Raw genomic sequence first — 19,550 nt, 5'->3', positions numbered from 1 at the left:
ACACAGTCCGAGTTATAAAGATCTCTAATCTGTCTATATTGAAACCAATCGTAACTTGGAGACAACTCATCTTGCGTCTTTATTCTTAGTTTAGAAAATTCTATTCGTGTTATCTCCTTGTACGTTAAACACTGTTGTTCATTATCGACAGTTCTCGGATCTATTACTTCATAAGGAACCGCCCAGGAGGGAATTCCTTCCTGTAGGTAATCTCTATACTTCTTCCAAATTGTGAAGAGGCTTCTCCGAATATAATGGTGTAAAAACATAGAGTCTCCTTTTACTTTGTCATACCACAGATATGCATGCCATCCAAATATTTTTTTATATCCCTCTAAGGCCAGTAATTTGCGGTTTTTCAACGTCATCCAGTCTTTCAACCACACCAAACAGATTGCATCGTAAAGTCTTATATTGGGCAGTTGCATTCCACCTCTCTCTTTTGCGTCCTGTAATACTTTCATTTTCACTCGAGGCTTCTTGCCTGCCCAAACAAAGTCCGATATTTTCCTCTGCCATTTTTCAAACTGCTTAGAGTCCCGAATAATTGGTATTGTTTGTAGCAAAAATATCACTCTTGGCAGCACATTCATCTTAACTACTGCAATTCTTCCCAGCCATGACAAATTCAATCTATTCCATTTAATCAAATCTTGCTCTATCTGAGTCCACAGTTTCTCATAATTATTCTTGAATAGATCTATATTCTTTGCAGTCAGTTCAATTCCCAAGTATTTCACCTTACTTGTTACTTCACAGTCTGTTATTTCTGTTAGTTAGTGTTTAGTCATGTTTTTACATAATATCTTTGACTTCTTTTTGTTTACATAGAATCCTGCCAGATCTCCAAATTCCTTAATTTTCTCTATTACCTTTGGCATGTTCTCAATTGGATCTTCCACAATTATTATGTCATCCGCAAATGCTCTGACCTTATAGGGAAAGTCTTTTATTTTTATTCCACGGATTGCATTATCTTCTCGAATCTGTATCATCAATATTTCCAAGACCAAAATAAACAACAGTGGAGACAACGGGCAACCTTGTCTTGTACCTTTGCCTATAGTCAGTTTCTTAGTCACCTCGTCATTCACCACAATTGCTGCACTCTGGTCCCTGTAAATTTCTTTCACTGCTCTTATGAATCTTTCCCCCATCTGTAGCTGTTCCATGGTGGCAAACATAAAGTCCCAGTTCAAATTATCAAATGCCTTTTCAGCATCCACGAAGAAGAATCCAACCTCCTTGTCACAACGCTTATCATAGTATTCAATAGCATTTATAACTGTCCTTAAATTGTCTTTGATTTGTCTGTTTGGTAAAAAACCAGCTTGTTCCTCCTCAATGACTTTGGATAGCCATCCCTTTACTCTTTCCGCCAATATCTTCGCAAAAATTTTATAGTCATTATTGAGTAACGAAATAGGTCTGTAATTTTTAACATTAGTCAAGTCTTGTCCTTCTTTGGGGATCAATGATATGTTAGCTTCACTCCAAGTATCTGGAATCCTTTGATCCTCCAAAACACCATTGATCACTTCTTTTAGGAATGGCACCAGTTCATTGACCATTACCTTATAAAATTTAGCCATAAGTCCATCAGGTCCTGGCGCCTTTCCCAGATTTGTTGACTGTATTGCCTTCCTTATCTCTTCCTCCGTTACTTAACTATTCAGTTTATCTCTCCATCCTTCCGAAATTACTGGGAGCTTCATTTTCCCCAAATACGTCGCTATTGAGTCTTTATTCACTTCTTTTTTGTTGTACAGTTTAGCATAAAATTTGTAAAAGGCTCTACTGATAGCCGTCTGTTCCAGATATACTTTATTATCCTCACATATTTTATTTATTGTCTTCTTCTCCTTTCTCTTCTTCAATTGCCACGCCAAATATTTCCCAGGTTTATTTGCACCTTCAAACGACTTTTGGTTCATTCTCTTAAGATTCCATTCCAGTTCTTTATTATTCATTGCCGTCAACTGCTCTTGAAGGATTTTAATATCCTGGTATATTTTCTTTTTCCCTGGTCTTTTCTTTAATTGTATTTCTTTGGCTTTTATTTTCTCCATAATCTCCTGTCTCTTCTCCTCTCTTTTTTTCCTGACTCTTCCATTTAAGTCCATTAGTATACCTCTAATTACTGCCTTATAGGCATCCCATACCTTATTGGTTGGTACTTCTCTATTCATGTTGTGTTGTATGAAGAACTTAGTTTCCCTTCTCAACATCTCCATATTTTCTCCCTCTTGTAACAAGTCCTCATTTATTCTCCATCCTTTCCTTTTAGTTCTTTTCCCCAACTTCCACATAATTGGATTATGATCTGAGCCTACCATAGGCATTATTTCTACATCCTTAGTCCAAAGCGCTAAGTCTTTTGAGGCCCAGATCATATCAATTCGTGATAACGTAGAGTGTCTCGCAGAGTAAAACGTATATTGTCTGCCTTTGGGATTCTGTCTTCTCCATACATCTTCCAAAGTTTCCTGTTGCATTAATACAAAAAAAGTCTTTGGTAGTAATCCTCTTTTCTTTTGTACAGTTGCTGATTTTTTTGTCCTGTTCCAAATTTGTAACTCCATTGAAGTCTCCTGCAAGAATTATCTGGTCATAAGAAAGTTCATCTAATTGCTTCCTCAAATCCTCAAAGAAGCTTTCTTTTGCTCCATTAGGTGCATAAATTCCAATCACCAACACTCTTTAAAGTCCATGTACATTCCACTGCTAAAAATCTGGCTTCCACATCTCTCATCACTAATTTTGGCTGTAGCTCCTCTTTTATATACATTACCACTCCCCTTTTTTTCTTTTTTGAGGCTGCTACAAAGTCATTGCCCAGTTTGTTCAGTTTAAGATATTTTACATCCTGCTTTCTAATATGAGTCTCTTGCAAACACACAATATCACATTTTTGTTTTAATAGCCAGTGGAAAATACTTTTTCTCTTATTCGGTGAATTGAGTCCATTTACATTCCAAGATAAAACTTTACACTCCATATTCATAACCTTGTTGTTGGTAAGTCCATTTCATTATCCCTCAAAAACTTTTCCATTTCTAGTTCAGATCTGATGCACTTTTTCACTCCTCCAAATTCAAAGGACATTCCTTCCGGTAATTCCCATCTGTACCTTATTTTCATGTCCTTCAGAATCTGGACTAAGGCTTTGTATTTTTTCCGATCTAGCAACACCGATCTGGGTAACTCCTTCATAATAATAACCGTCTTGCCATCAACCTCCAATGGATCTTGAAATTGTTTACTCACAATCATTTCTCTTATATTTCTAGTTGTAAATTGCACAATCACGTCTCTTGGTAATTTCCTCTGGGTCGCAAATCTTGAATTTATTCGATACACCACATCTAGGATAGCCACAATTTCCTCCTCCTCCTTTCCCAGGTATTCAGCTAACACCTTGGTAATCTGTTCTTGGGCCGTCTTTCCTTCTACCTCCGGCAAGCTGCGAAACCTCAGCTGTTTCTCCATATGCTTGCTCTCCGCAACTGCCATTCTTCCCCTCATCACCTTCATCTCTGTTCGTTGTGTGTCTGCAAAGTTCTCCACCGCATTTTCCACTATATTGACTCTTTGCTGTGTCGCCTGCAGGTCATTTTGTATTATTTCCATTCCCTTCTTCACTTCTGCCAGTTCATTCTTTACTGTCTCTTTAACCTCTTTCACCAACTCAGGTTTCATATCCTTGAGTTCTTTAATCGCTTCTGAAAGTTTTTTATCCAAGTTCTCTATAGCCGTTTGCCACTCTTTTTTCGACATCGTGGGGCTTGCTTTACCTCGCTCCCACGAGTCCGCTCGCTTCCTTAACTCCGTGGCGCTTGGCTTAGTGTCCTTTTATTTTGAATGTCCCGGTCTTTTTGCAAAAAAGTCGTTTAAAGAGTCCAAAATGTCGGGCGTCTTTTCTCTATGGTTCCTCTATGGTTTTTGTAATCCAATATGGCTTACTTCCTCTTCCGCTGAAGCCGCAGCTCTTCCCCTTTCAAAGATGGCAATTCCCTTCTTCCTGTCATCCAGCAAGGGCCGCTTCTCTCCAGCAACTCTATCACTGTTACGTACTTCCTGTTTCCTGACTTCCCACAGCAGTTCTCATGATAGTAAAGCTTTCTCACAGCCTGATATCTCCTTGTGACCACAGGTATGTAAAACAATAGTTCACTTTCTTTAATAACTTCGTTTAACTTAGTCCTTTTTCTAATATAGTTCTTGCCGAATCCTCCCCTCCTTATAATCAATCTGTTGCAGTTTAAAAGTCTACTTTAATGCTTCAATACTTTGAGTAATCTGTCCCGTTTCAAGAGATAGTGATCTTTACCTTCTCCAGTACTTTTCGCGGGTTGTAATCGCTGTTTCAATCTCAAATTCCCATCAGCTCTTCTTGCCCCTGTTGAAGCTTGGGCATGCAGGTCTTATGCCAACCGCATTGGCTCCAGGACTGCCGCAGAGATTTTAGCCGACCTGTCTTCAGGTGGGACCTCAAGGGACGGGAGAGAGTCCGTTGCGCAGGACCCCCCCTCGCCCGAGATCAACGCGCCCTGAGGTTCTTAAGCATTCTATGCCTGTTCTCCGCCTGAGAACAGTTGGCCGCGAGGTTATTTTGCCCCGCCGGCCATTAAAACGGCAGCCCGGTCATCTCAGCACTTAGAGCTGCATTAGACCTCCATGGATCCCAAACCGGAAGTCCATGGAAACCATGCTCTGTTCACAGTTCTGAAAAACACCAGGCTAACAAAACACTCTATACTCGACAATAACCCTGCAGAGAAGATTAGCACATCAAGTACATCTTAAGAATGAACAGAGCATGGTTTCCAGTTATGAAAAACACCAGGCTAACAAAACACTCTATACTTGACAATAGCCCTGCAGAGAAGATTAGCACATCAAGTACCAATCCATATGCAAAAGAATCTCCTAAGGATACAGTGAAGCCTCCCGCCATTAGCATTCCACACCCTGGGAAACTCTTACAGGATGACTCAGCTCAACCCCACCCCTCCTGAGTAGATATAAATGACCTGCCAACATCTTTTCCACACTGTGACACTGAGAGATCTCTGTCTTTTGGTGCTAAACCTCTGAAGATGCCAGCCACAGCTGCTGGCAAAACGTCAGGAACTACAGTGCCAAGACCACGCCAATACAGCCCAGAAAATCCACAACAACCATCGTTCTCCGGCCGTGAAAGCCTTCGACAATACACCTGATGAAGTGATTTACGTATTTCAGATCTAGGATTGATCGCCAGTCCCCATTCCTCTTGGGGACTGTGAAAAATATTGAGTAGACTCCCCTGCCTTGTTCATTAATGGGAACTGGTTCCACTGCGTGGATTTCCACTAAGTGTTGTATGGCCTTTAGGGTAATTTCCCTTCTGTGAGGATCCTTCTTGAGGGGATACTTGAGGAACCGCTCCAGTGGAAAGGAGGTGAATTCTATGGAATAGCCTTCGGACACTACTTCTCTGGACCATTCGTCTGCCTGAGACTCCCTCCAAGCCTCCAGAAAGAGAACTAGTCGTCCACCCACCGGAGCTGGAAGTGAGTCAGGGCTTCTGTCCCTTGTCGTCTGCATCAAACCTGTTGACTTGAGTGGTCGATTGTCTGTGGTTCCTGGGTTGGAAGGGACCCTTTTGAGACTGTTCGCTGGGAGTTCCAGGAACGCTTGGAATCCTGGCGTGCTCCAGGTAGAGTATGATGAGACCGAAAGGGCGGGGGGGGGTGAAAAACCTCCTTTCTGTGCGCTTCAGCGATTTTGGCATGGCCTTTTTCTTGTCTTTGGTCTCAACCAGGATCTTCTCGAGTTGGTCTCTGAACAGCTTCTCCCCTTGGAAGGGGTATGACATCAAGATGATCTTTGCTTGAAGGTCTGCTTGCCAGGCCTGGAGCCACAGTAATCGTTTGGTTGCTGTAGATGCAGCCATAGCTCTGGATACAAATGATAAGGAGTCCAGGGTGGCATCCGCCGTGAAGGTCTTCAAAATCCTGTTGGCTCCTTCGAGGAGTCACTTGTTATTCTCCGGGAGCAGCTGGATTAGCCTCCTGGTCCAGATGACTGCTGCTCGGGATACGATAGACGAGATGGCCACAGACATCATGCGCTCTCCTTAGAGCTACATCACCTCTTTTGTCTAGGGCATCACAGATGGTCCCTTGACCATCTTCGGAAACCAGGCCCTGCGACTGCAGTGCTGCCACGGGAGCATCAATTGCTGGCACCTGCAAAAGCTCATTAGCAAAATTGGGTAGGTTATACAGCTTTTTAAGAGTATTGGGACAGCGCTTGCAGGCTGCAGGCAAGGCCCATTCTGCTTTTAATTGACGCTCAAAAAATTCTGGGAAAGGGAATGCTTTAGCTCTTTCTTCTTCTCTAGGAAAAAAATCCCTGTTTCCCTTGGGTCTGCCCTTGGATCCCCCAGCTTTGGGTTCCTCCTCATTTCCCATCTTGACCTCTTGGAGGTCTAGGGCTGCCAGGGTTTTGGCCAAGAGATACTGATAGTCCTCAGCCTGGAATAGTCTATTGGACTGATCAGTGTTGGGGATTTCCTTCTCCTCATTGTCCTCGGGCAGAAAATCCCCTTCATCAGAGTCCTCACTGGAAGAGGCTCCTCCCTCTGCCCACCTGGTTGACTTGTCCAGATGTGTCAGGTGTGTCTGTTTTTGAGCCGCTTTAGTGGGCCACGGGCCTCCTTTGCCTTGACCCCCTTGAGAAGGAACCAACTCGGATGTGGAAGGGCCAGACTCAGAAAAGGGATCCCTGCTGCAGAGGGATAGAATTCCTCTCGCATGGTTTGTCTAATGGCTGACAAGACTTCAGGGGATAGAACAGGGTGGGGGGCACTTACGCAGGCTTCCTGAGCCGGTCGAGTGGAGCTCTGCGTGCTGGGATTGTTCAAATGAGCCGCTTCCCCCACCGGGAGATTGGTAAGCACGTCTTTGCTTGTTGGCGGGAAGATCGTGGCTGCGGCTTGTGTTCCCGCCAAAACGGAGCTCCGACCGACAGCGCCACTTTTAGCTGGCTGGCCATTGCGCGCTTTGCTCACAGGCACCCTCTTAGAAAGCCGGGGCCGTTTGGAGGGTCGATCTTCCTGTTATGCTGCTGCTGGTGAGCCGGGGAGCCAATTGGCCCAGAAGGACTCATCGGCACCGGCAGGGTCTGTTACCGCTGTCGGAAGGATGGCTCCTTGGGAACAGCCCGGGACCCTCTCCAGGAAACTCTCCTCGGAGTCCGATGACTCCCTCGGATCCATGCTTCCTTCTCTCTTCTCTCTTTCCAAAGGTTTTTTTTTTGTGTGCAAAGGAAGAAAAGGTAGAGAGAGATGAGAAGAAGAAAAAAGGTGAAGGGAGAAGATGAGATTAGAAGAGAAAAGACAATTCAGAAGTGACGAGATAGCTAAGCTAGCTTAAGAACGACTGCTCTCCCCAGAGGCAGGAAAAGAACTGAAAGAGAAAGGGATGATCCCACCTACTAAAGGAAGAGGAAGAGGTTTCAACTTCCTGCCTCCCCAAATGGATGATAGGAAACACCCACAGATGTCCTCCGCCTCAGAGGGAGAACCTGGGATGTCGAGAGAGAGATTCTGCATCATGGTGAAGCTCCTAGCTCCTAACAGCTGCCTGACACAGTCTGCCAGAGATGTGGGAGGGGCCAGGGAATCCAACTGATGGACCCACCAGGAAGCCACCAGCCAAACAATAGCTCCATAGTGCTGCAGCCCACCCTTCCATCCACCATGGATTTTCAGCTGTCACCAGAGATGGAAGAGGGGGTGCAGTAGGAGCCCCTATGCCCCACCCAAACCTCTCCTGAGAAGTGGTTCTCCTCACAAGAAGGCAAGCAGCCCTGACTGGGCAGGTGAACTCCTGGGGGCCTCTGGCTGAGGCTGGCCTGATGCTATCTCTTGGCATGGGGGCTCAGAGCAGACCAGGTGGCCAATGAAGCTGAGCTGGTAACTGGACCAACACAGTGTTGGGGAGGGCATGGCCACCATGGAGGCAAACCCAGGGTGAAGGCAGAAACCTGCCCAAGCTTCATGGACCTCGTGTAATAATTCTGTGGATCCCCAGTGGTCTGTCCCCAGCAAATAGGCTGAGAACACTCGTCTAATAGATGCTGATTATGATGCATGCGTCTCAAAAATCCATGTTATCATAAGCCAGGCTACAAATCCTTTTATTTTCAGTTCTTTTTTTTACTTTCAGATTATTCAGTCTAATCTTAAAGTGCTGTTGTTTATTGTCTGTAGAATACCAGATGGATAGCCTCTAGAAGCCAAATTGCTATGTAGGATGGAGGCTTCCTTTTCACATATTTCTCTTTATTTTATTTGGAACAATTTCTCTTTAGTTGTAAAATCAATCTGTTTTGGAGAAAATCTGTTTCTGTGCATTTCTTTGTGTGTTATGAGTGCAAGCACAAGACAGAGAGTGATGTTCCCCTTGTTTCCTGATGAGCTATGGAATGTACACATCTCTTGGTATAAAGAAGATGGCTTTAGGGAGTCTCTCAATCCTCTTTCAGAACTATGGCAAGCAGTGTTTTCTCTCCATTGGCTTCCTATACTAAAGGATTTTGCTGTAAAACCAGATATGTGAATAGCATAATGCTTATGAGCAGCCTATAGGGAAAAGTATTCTAAAGATATTGTAACATGTAACATAATTATACTTCCTTTCCTCCTCTATTTAACAAATAACAGAACTAGATGTTTGAACAAGATATTAGCCCTTTGCTGGGCTAATGTGATCAGAAACAGATTAGCTAGGGAGCAGAGCAGCTTTAGGAACTGGCTGCCGTGCTTGAATTTGCAGTTCTTTTTAGCTAGTAATATCTTTGGATTTCACAGACAGAAATAAGTAAAAATCTTGTGTCTCTCAATCAAATACAAGGGACTGAATACAAAGAACCATGAACGAAATGAGTTCACAGAATTAGTCTTTCTTCCTCCCCTTGCAGCCCCCCCCCCCCGGGGTCTGTACCTGTGAGTCAGAGAAACCTTAGCAAGAGAGTAGAATCCAGCATGGAGGAATTGTCCGAAATCACGTGCTCACATTCCTGTTCCATGTGCTGAAGAGCTTGTGCAAGAGGGGTCTTATTGGCCAATTCTCCCTTGAGCTGTAGCTCTTCTATTCTGAATCTCACTCTGCTGCTAAGGGGTCCTTAACATTTTGCAACAGCTTTTCATGGATGCATGAAGCCACAAGGCGAAAGGGGAGAAAGATGCATTAGGTGAATTGGAGCCCAATATGTTCAAAAGAAGAAAATACTGTGTAAGATGACCATTATGCAGGTACAACTCATGCTTTCTAAGTGACATAAATGTGGCAAAGGTGAAAATAAGTGATATAATATTTATTCATGCTAAGAATTGTCCTTGCATTTCTTTCCCTCTTATTCACAGGAAGAAGGAATTGTGAAGGAGATAGACATCAATCATCATGTCAAGGAAGGTTTTGAAAAAGCAGACCCATCACAGTTTGAACTGTTGAAAGTATTAGGACAAGGCTCCTATGGAAAGGTAATATTTTACAGTATGTGGCCTATTATACTGACATCTAGAATTAACACAGAATTAAGGAATTAGCAACTTGATAATTAGCTCAAGAGATGTTTATTTCAAAGAAGCAATGAGCAAAGAAGATTTGTACTTCTCTGCACTCTTCTTGGTCTTTCCAAACTTGGGGAGATGCAAGTTCTGATCCAAAATAGTAGAGTCCAGTAGCACCTTTAAGACTAACCAACTTTATTGCAGCATAAGCTTTCAAGAACCACAGTTCTCTTTGTCAGAGGGTATGAAGAAATTGGCCAGAGATATATAGGTGGTGAGGGGAGGGGAGAGTGGACGCAAATCAGTTGCAAAAGTCATGGAAGAGGTGGATTGCACAAACCAGGCTGGGCGTGACCCCTCCATAGCTGAATCTGAATGGAATGGCTGACAGGCAGTTACCTCTGATGAGATAACCATCCAGTCTCTATTCAATCTATGTTTGAGTCAAATTTACATATGAATTTCAATTCAGCAGCTTCCTGCTGGATTCTGTTTTTGAAATGTTTCTGTTGGATTATCCTTGTTGCCTTCCTCCTACCCATCTTTATCTGTCCTCGTCTTCACATTTCTCCCTATCCCCCCAAAGCCTCTCCTCTGTAGCCCAGTTGCATGGTGCCAGCTGAGCCAGGCCCAGTTGCATGGAGGGGAATCTGCAAAGACTTGAAAGGGGAACCTGGATCTCACATCCTGTTCTGAAACACTAAGCACTACACTACACTGGCTTGGAGGGAGGGGGTTGCTGTTGAGCAGTAGTAAGCAGCCAGGCCTAAGTGAATCTAGGGATTCCAGACCCCTGGCGGGGGCGGGGATCCTCCGCCTCCATACCCCACCCCACTTACCTGGCCAGCGGGAGGAGGGCGCGCACCTTCCGTGTACGCTTCCCTGTGGTGCTGCATGCTCCGGTGTGCAGCAGCCACCAGGATTGAGCCTGTTTTGGCCTGGATATGGGCCACTGCGGAGTGCAGGAGTGCTCCTGCACTCCACAGCAGCTCAAAACAGGCCCGATCTGTGCCAAAACGGGCCCGTTTCAGGTGCTGCGGAGCACAGGAACGCTCCTGCGCTCCACAGCGCCTCAAAATGGGCCTGATCCGCGGGCGCATTTTGGGCTGCTGTGGAGGGCAGGAGCATTCCTGCACTCCGCAGTGGCCCCCAACCTAAGCCCCTGCGGAGCGTGAGCATGCTCCCAGGGCTGTGTGATGACATCTCTTCCCGGAGCGCGTGCGCTCCCCCTGCTCAAAGGTAAGAGCCAGGCCCCAATTCCCCGCTGGGATATTGAGGGGGCCTGGCAACCCTAGATGAATCATGCAAGTCAAGTGATATCAAGTGGCCTGGTGGTTGCTTTGGGGCCTGCCCCCAATGAGTCCTCCCTCAAATGTCAAAACAGCTCTGGAAAGGGCCCTGTCCCTCTCTCTGCCTTTTCCTGACAGAAGCCAAGCCTGGAATACTGGCTAAACTGTTATGGTTGCCTAGCAATAGTCAATGTGGGCATCTGGTTAAAGCTACAGGAGCTCCTTTTATCATTTTGGTTTTTTTAACCTTCCCAATGGGTTTTATTTTTAGGTTTCAGATTTTTCTGCAAACTGAGGCATTTTTAAGGAGTGTAGGAATATCTGTCTTGTCCATTAATGGCTCCAGATTTAAGTATCCTCAGATCAGGGCCACTTGGCTATTAGTATATAAGATAACAACAGTAACAATAATAACAATGTTTAATTTATATACTGTCCTTCAGGACAACTTGATGCCCACTCAGAGCGGCTTACAAAGTATGTCATTATTATCCCCACAACAATCACACTGAGGTAGGTGGGGCTGAGAGAGCTCTGGAAGAGTCGGTCTGACCCAAGGTCATCCAGCTGACTTCAAGCAGAGAAGTTGCACGAATATGGGGATGCTTGAATTCCACTATCCGAGCCCCGTCTCCCACCTTTGACCAATTTAAAGCACATTAAGTGGCGAATCTTTTAAAATAAAGATGGGTAAAGGCAGGGGAGGCAAAGAGGAAACCCTCCAGTCCAACAAACCCCTCCATGAAAGCATTTTTGGTGACTGCAGAAGCAACAGAAGACGTGGCAATAAAAAATGGATGCAAGACAAAATGGCTGCTGCAAAAAGCCTAGATGAAATGGAAGAAATACAAGCCTTAGAAAACGAACTTCAAACAACAATTGAAAAAATGGAAGGAAAAATTGTATCATGAATTGAAGGTCTCCTTAAGCCTATTAGAAAGCAATTAAGAGAGATTAAAGACTCATTGCACCAGGTGGCACAAACTACTGATACTGCAATGGAACTGGAAATTATTCTACAAGAAGAGGTATGTGAAATACAAAAGAAAGAATAGGGGCTTAAAAACAAACTAATTGATCTTGGGCATAAATTAAGAATATATAACATCAAGCTAAGAGACTTTTATGAAAACGAGGAAGACACCACTGACCTCACAGCATTCCCAACAGATTGGCTTGCCCGAGAATTGAAGCTGGATGAGGGAATTGCCCCCACTATAACAAACACTTATAGACTGGGATATGCAAGGAACCCAAACCTAAAAAGGCAAAGAGATATAGTCATGAAGTTTATGGACTACAGAACAGAGGAGAAAATTATGAAAGCTGCAAGAACTAGAGGCTGTCTCTCCTTTCAGGATAAAAGGATCTTGGTATACCAGGACTTGTCCACAGAGATTCTTACTAAAAGAAGAGAGTTAAAGCCAATTATTTCCAAACTGTTGGAAGCCAATATTAGATATCATTGGGCAGCTTCTACAAGACTCATCGTATTCCACCAGGACAAGACTTACCAAGCCACCGAATTAGACAGCGGTTTCCCAGCGCTCAACAGACTGCAAATGAATCCCCTCTTAGAACGAATTCCCTAGAAAAGCAGACTGGATAAGGACCGAACTACCAAAGAAGTGAAGCAGGATCCCCATTAAGAAGGACACTTGAGAGTGCACAGAGAATTGTAAATTTTTTGTCCAATGAGTCTGCAAGATGAATGCAGCATTTAAGTTTCGTTTTTTTCTCCAATCCTCTGAGCAGGGAAATAATGAGTCTACAAGATAGACACAGCATTTAAGTTTCATTTTCCTCAACCCTTTGAGTAGGAGAAAAATTCACTCCATTTCAGTTTGTAATGTATTAAGTCCATGGTGGGAGGCAGGGAGGAAATTTGAGGTAACTCCCAGATACTGGGCTCTATAGCGTATTATTAAATTTTATTTCATTCAATTTTACTTTATTTTAAGGAGTTTATACTCTGGGAGGAGTTTGAAAGATAGCCTGAATATAATGCTTGATTTATACTGTTATTTCTACTTTTTAATTTCTATCTCAGTTTCTTGTTTTCCTTAACTAAATCTTCTTACAGCCAGTATTTACCTGGCAAACTGTCGACAGACTGGATGGAAAGTAAGGCTAGTCCGCTTATGAGAAGAAAGCCAGGTGGTTTGACTAGGGCGCTTGAATCAAAGGCTGGCATATGTTTGAATTTTTTCTTAGAATATCTGTAAATAGTCTGTAAATTTTGTATACTATTTCATCGACATTGCTATATTAATGTTAAGGAGACAAGAATTACATATTAAAACATTTTAAATCTGATTAATGTTTATTTGTTTACTGTAAAATTGAAAAAAATTGAAGAAAATATAAATTTTTTAAAAAGCAGAGGAGTGGGGAGTCAAACCTGGCTCTCCGGATTAGAGTCCTGCCGCTCTTAACCACTACACCAAATTCAAGATAAAATTGGAAGAGACAAACTGACTGAGACATACATGTTGTATCTGGACAGATCTGATTGTTTCCCCATTCAAAAGCTTGCTGTGGGCACATCAGTTTGCCATGTAAAAGGATGATCACTTGTGCCAAGGAAACAAATTAGGTTGGATCCAAGGTCAGTTTCCATCAACGAAAAGGGGAGAGTAATTTTTGCTGATTTTCCCTTCCCTTCCCTCCCCAATTCTTTCACAATTCATACAGCATACTGTTTCTAATGGTCTTCTATCTCCAGGAGCAGCATTTTGGAAATTTCAGTGGGATGCAGTGGGAAGGTAGAGGCAGAAAAGTTCCTACATGATGGAATTGCCTTTGTTAGCAGAAATTGAACTTTGGATCTAACCTACTGGGTTTTTTTTAATGTCTTGTCATTTAGGAGACCAACATAGGGACATGGTGGTGTGGTTTCCTGATTGCTGATGTGGCTGCCAATACAATGCAGTGGCAAAGGGCTTCCAGGTTTCCCTACCCAAGTCCCAGTGGCCATATTCCCCTCCCCTCAACCACAAATTTTTGTTTAAAATCAGCAATTAAATAGTGTCATATCATTCAATTGCAGTAAAGCTTGGATAGCTGCCATGTAGTCAGGAAAGTTTAGATTGTCCTTCCCACATGGTATTTATTTTCCCTGACATTATCCCCTCTATGGCCATTTCCTCATTCCACTACCAGAGGAGCTTTTTAAAATTGTTATATCATTATGACAATATGTATAATGTATTCTCTGAATTGTTAGCTTTCATTTTTTTTTACAAAAGTAATTTTGTAGCCCCTTCCATTGTGGAGATATGCCTTTCTCCTAATATCGCCACAATGGAAGACATTTTTAAAAAATGAGAGCTGGGAATTCAGAGAATTCAAAGAACCTGTTACACATACTGTTATAATGGCATATTGATATGACAATATTTTTAAAAGCCCCCCTAGTGGGGGGGATGGCTGCAATGGAGATAGCATCAAAGAAAATAACTGCCATGTGGGCAGGAAAATATGAACTTTCCTGACCACAGGACAGCCATTCAGGTTTTACTGTATCTTTCCCAAAACTTTGCAACAAAGCAGGCTTGAGAAAGATCAGAGAAAAGCTGAGGAAACTCTGGGAAGTGTACTAATGTATCACAACATAGTGGGCAAGCAGGGGAGAAAAATAACACTTCCCAGCATCATTGAATCCAGGGAAAATAACCTGTGTGGAAATGGCCATGATGATTGATGAGTAATAATATAAGAGATGTTTTGCAATACAGTATATGTTGTATTTTCCTAGGGGTTTCATATTATTTTTGTGTCCTCTTAAACAGTATGCAACATTCGCTCTTTGACTCATCTGTTTTCAGGGGAATGCATCCAAATGTAATATTACTCAGTATTACATGGAACCACTGACAAACAGTAAATTAAATTGGTAACTTTGTTTTTCACAGCTATGGGCCAAGCAAGGCCATAAAAGACTATATAGTGAATTCTCCCTCTCCCAGATAGCCATAGAATTTCATATGCCATGTCCCACTCTTAAAAACATAGTTCTTTTTATTAAACACTAAAGCAGGTTATCATCCTCCTAATTTGATATTAAAGATCCCCTAGGCAGGTTTAAAGGTTGAATGTGAAACCTGCTTGATAAAAGTTTTATGTTCGTGCGCCTGTATTTTGTCTTTATACATTCTGCTTTTCAGTAGCACCAACTGAAGAATGAATCAAGAATACGTTGCGAATGGTTCTTTTTTTAATCTATGAATTACTTTGGCAGTGCTTATTTTAGTCTCCTTATAGTTTTGGTTCAGTAGCAGACAAAATGTGAAATCAATAGAGGTTCGACAGATGGCATGTTGTGACTAGAGATCGGCACGAACAGAAAAAAAACCTGAACATGATGTTCGTTGTTCGTTGCCATCCACGAACAGGGACTCACGAACAACCATGAACATGGCCCTGTTCATGAACATGTGCATGGTTGGCTGTTCGTGTGGGCCAGCAGGCTGTCCTCCAGCCATCATCCAAGTCAAGATCCCTACTGCACCACTCCCAGAAACCTGACCTGAGCAGGCACCTGGAAAGATACCATTAAGATTGGCGCTTTTTGCTGTAGCTGCTAGGAAAGGTACCATTAAGATTGGGCATGCACATAAGAAGTCCAAAGCATCTAGTTAGCTTTTATATATCAAATCATCTAACCTCTGGGAAGAAGTATGCCACAAATAATGTTTTAGCTTCATTAATGGGTATGGTCCACAAGTAATATTTTAATGATAGTGCTCATTTGGCCAACAGGCCTTGAGCAATGCCACGTTAAAGACAACAACAAACAAATAATTTTAAAATAACCAAACATTCACCACACTGAAAATCCTTTAAATTTAATTAACATAGGCAAAAAAAATATGGCAGCAGCTGGTGTAACTACTAAATCCACATCTTCTGAAACGTTTTTTACTTTGTATGATATTGACAAGCCCTCATTATCATAAAAAATGGGAGTAATTCACAAATCCCTAATGCTATGAAAAGTATTGCTTTTCAATAAACAATGCTTCAAAGTTTCTGGCTGTTTGCACACGTCTTACTAGCTCCAGTATGTCGCACAAAGCTTCTGCAAGGACAGCGTCTTCCTGGCGCGGTTTCCCGGTTCTTGCGCGAAATTGCGTCAGGAAGACACTGTCCTTGTGAGAGCTTTGTGTGATGTACCAGAGTCAGTAAGATGTGTGAAAACGGCCTCTATCTGTCCAGTAGAAAATTCTCAAAGTCTATTAGAATATGGAATCCTTTGCATTTGAACTTGCACAAGTAATACCATCACAGAATCTCTGCTTTCATTGTAAGCCTTTATTAATAAAACATGATTATTCAGCATTTTTAATATTAGTTCACTCAAAAGAAAATCATACCATCTGTTATAACAACTACATAGACCATTAAAGGAGAGCAATTACGTGAGTTCAAAATGGTATCTTACCCAATGATACGCAAGGAGACCCTTCTAGGAAGAAGCTCCCAATAAATTCAGCTTCTATACGGTTTCACAGCCATCTACTAACAATAACCAGCTGTTCTGCTTCAAAGAGCTCACATTCTTGTCTAACTAATTATCTTATAACTTTAAAAACCAGACAGGGTTATCTATATTTAAAATATCTTCTTAAAGTATTTTAAAAATGTTAGTGCCATATTTTTACATTTTATCTTAACAGAGTCTATGTAAATTGGTGATTACATGTTTCTCATACATATGAATAACATTTGGTCCTCCACCAGTACACCCATCCTTGGCCATTTCCACATGCTGTTAAAGAGACGGTCTACTTACTGAAGGCTGGTGTTTTTTTCCCACAGATTCCAGATGCCTCCGATTTCAGAGTGGAAGCAGGCAGTTTGTCTTGCGTCTAATCAGCGTCTTTTCTGAGACCGGGATTTCCTGCTCTTTCCTGTGCCGGGTCAAGAACGCTGATCAGACGCAAGACAAACAGCCTGCTTCTGCTTTGAAATCGGAGGCATCTGGAATCTGTGAAAAAAAACGCCAGCCTTCAGTAAGTAGACCGTCTCTTTAACAGCATGTGGAAACGGCCCTTGAGTTGTATCTCTAACTTCTGTGAAGTTAGATATTCCTGACATTCTCAGAAACTCTCTGTACCTGGGCCTCAACACATTGTTTACAGTGATATGAGTTAGATGGCTCTTCTAATCTACACAAGGCTAACTGTATTACTCTCCTCTATTTCATGCCCGTCTCCAAAGTCGTTCTGTTCAAAGCCTAGACTTCCTTTGTAGTTTCTGTGTGCAAAGGCATCTGCTATGACTTTCTTGGTCAAATCCAGCAACTGTTCTCCTCTAGTATTAGCTATATCTATCACAATGTGTGTGTGAGAGAGAGTTGTGTATGATGGAGAGGATTTTGAACGTTTTCCTTGTTCAGGGCTGAGAAAGGGAACAAAGATAATAGGAAAACATAGTTACCTGAACTTTAATCAGAACATATCCATCATTACTTTTCATTATGTGAATGTTACAGATACTATTAATTCAAAAGTATTTTAATCAATCACTTTTTGATATCTTTGTTCTACAGGTATTTCTAGTAAGGAAAATCAAAGGATCAGATGCCGGGCAGCTCTATGCAATGAAGGTACTTAAGAAAGCAACTTTGAAAGGTGAGAAGTAAAATTATTAATAGCAAAAGGCGTTTTTGTATTTGAAGGGTTTTTTTGTATTTGTCTTTTTTGTAGTTTTTTTTGTATTTGAAGTTATTGTACATATTTCAGTGACATCAAGACATTAGATTCTATCTTTAAATATTATACTATTATTTTGTCTTGTATATTTTTCTGAATCAAAAAGTGTGGCCAGGAACAAAAGCAGACCAGCCATTGTAGGCTTCTGTTAGATAGAACTAAAGGAAATGGAAATTTGAACACTTAGCATGCATTTTCTCTTTCATCTTCCTTTATAGACTAAATGCTACTCCTTTGTGCTTGTCTTGACTGCCAGTTGAACAAACAGCACTTATGTTAATTGGAACATATCCTCTTTCCGGTTAAGGGAAGGTTGACTGATTCCCATAGTCCCCTTATTGTGCTTAAGTAATTAAATATTGTACATAATCCACTGAAGCATGCCAACACTGATTATACACAAGTTTATTTACTGCACTTGTAGAGAGCAGAACTTGACATGATGCAAAACATGGTGTTTCATCCAAAAAGGTGTGCTTATGGAAATGTCACATTGTCATCTCATTCATTTCCAGTATCTCCCTAAAGCAGTAGAATGGTTTCTCCCTTTCCCTGACCCAGAAGCAAGAGCTAAGCTGTTGCTCCTTGTCCCATTGGAGGGATGAAGTGGGAAGGTTATAGCTAGACATGGGCACATGGAAAAAACCCCGAACAAGCTGTTCGTTGTTCGTTGCCATCCACGAACAACGAACAGTAATGAACATGACCCTGTTCACAAACATGTTTGTTGTTCGTGGCCCCTTAAAGAACCCTTTAAACTATCAGCTGGCAGGTGGCAGGGGGAATTCCCCCCTGCCACCTGATAGTTTAAAGGGACCTTTCCTGCCACGTGCAAGGGGCAGGGCCCTTTAAACACCCCACAAACTGACCTTCCTGATGTCCAATACCCACCAAATTTGCAGGGGACATAGTCCTCACTGTCCTCCGAAGACACCCCCCCCCAAGTTTCAGAAAGATTGCACCCCAGAAAAGGCATGATCCATGTGTCCCCCCCCCCCTTGCTGTTATTTTCTCTTTACAGTGGCAAAAACCAGACTGCTTGTTGGAAGGCAGCTACTTTGAGGTGTTACAAACTGACCTTCCCAATGTCCAATACCCACCAAATTTGCAGGGGACATAGTCCTCAGTCCTCTGAAGGCCGCCCAAGTTTCAGAGAGATTGCATCCCAGAAAGGCATGATCCATAGGTCCTTCCCTTTGTTGTCATTTTCTTTTCTCAGTGGCAAAAACGGGACTCTCTGGTGGAACCTACTTTTTTTTTTTTTTGAAAAAATTTTTATTGGGTTAGGATCAAATGTTTACACATTACAGTCAATATTCCCATTTCCCAATTTCTAACCCCCTCCCTTCCCCCCCCATTTTGTTGACTTCCAACAGTTTTCCAACCCTTTATCCCTTTTCCCTTACTCTTTATATATTCCTCTATCTAACAAATATATATTCTCCCTTTATTCTAAGCAATACTTCTTTAACTATTTTTAATACTCTGTACCCTGACTATGAGTCCCTTTTTCCATAATGGATAAACAATTTATCCCATTTTTCATTATTTCACTTTCAAATATCTCTATATATCATAAACTATGTAAACCATACATTCATATAAATGTATAAATCAGCCAGTTTAACTTATACTCTATATGTTATTCATTCTATCTTCTTCTTTCTATTTTAGTTATATTTGTTTACATTAGTATTTCTATTCCCCTTCAGTCATAAGTCTATATATGATATCAATCAATTTGACTCATATACAACTTCAAATAAACATATTCAGTTTGGTACACTGTACGGAATCAAAAAGAAAATATTATTAGTTAATCAATCCTTATCGTTAACCCTTATGATTAATTATTTTCTATCAATATTCTATTTATTATTCTATATATATCAATCTAATATCATAACTGCTTAGAAATTCTCTTTTACCTCTTCTCCTCCCCGGTAAAGTCACCCCCCTCTACATTTTATTGTACTTCAGTAG

The 19,550-nt window shown here is 41.9% G+C and overlaps 1 protein-coding gene across 2 annotated transcripts in view; it reads left to right on the top strand.

Annotated features, from left to right (window-relative positions):
• Positions 1–19,550, top strand: part of RPS6KA2 (ribosomal protein S6 kinase A2) — a 299,866-nt gene that overhangs the window by 77,460 nt on the left and 202,856 nt on the right. Inside the window, exons 1-3 of one of the 2 annotated variants that reach the window (XM_054982543.1) lie at positions 7,772–7,791; positions 9,403–9,532; positions 17,405–17,486. In XM_054982543.1, coding sequence (XP_054838518.1) covers positions 7,772–7,791; positions 9,403–9,532; positions 17,405–17,486 — 232 coding nt within the window. Of the gene's footprint in view, positions 1–7,771; positions 7,792–9,402; positions 9,533–17,404; positions 17,487–19,550 lie in introns of those variants that run through there. The other variant, XM_054982534.1, reaches the window with a different exon arrangement.

Source organism: Eublepharis macularius, chromosome 1 (genome assembly GCF_028583425.1).
Source record: "Eublepharis macularius isolate TG4126 chromosome 1, MPM_Emac_v1.0, whole genome shotgun sequence".
In the NCBI taxonomy this organism is placed as follows: domain Eukaryota; kingdom Metazoa; phylum Chordata; class Lepidosauria; order Squamata; family Eublepharidae; genus Eublepharis; species Eublepharis macularius.
This window is presented reverse-complemented; position numbering and strand designations above follow the sequence as displayed.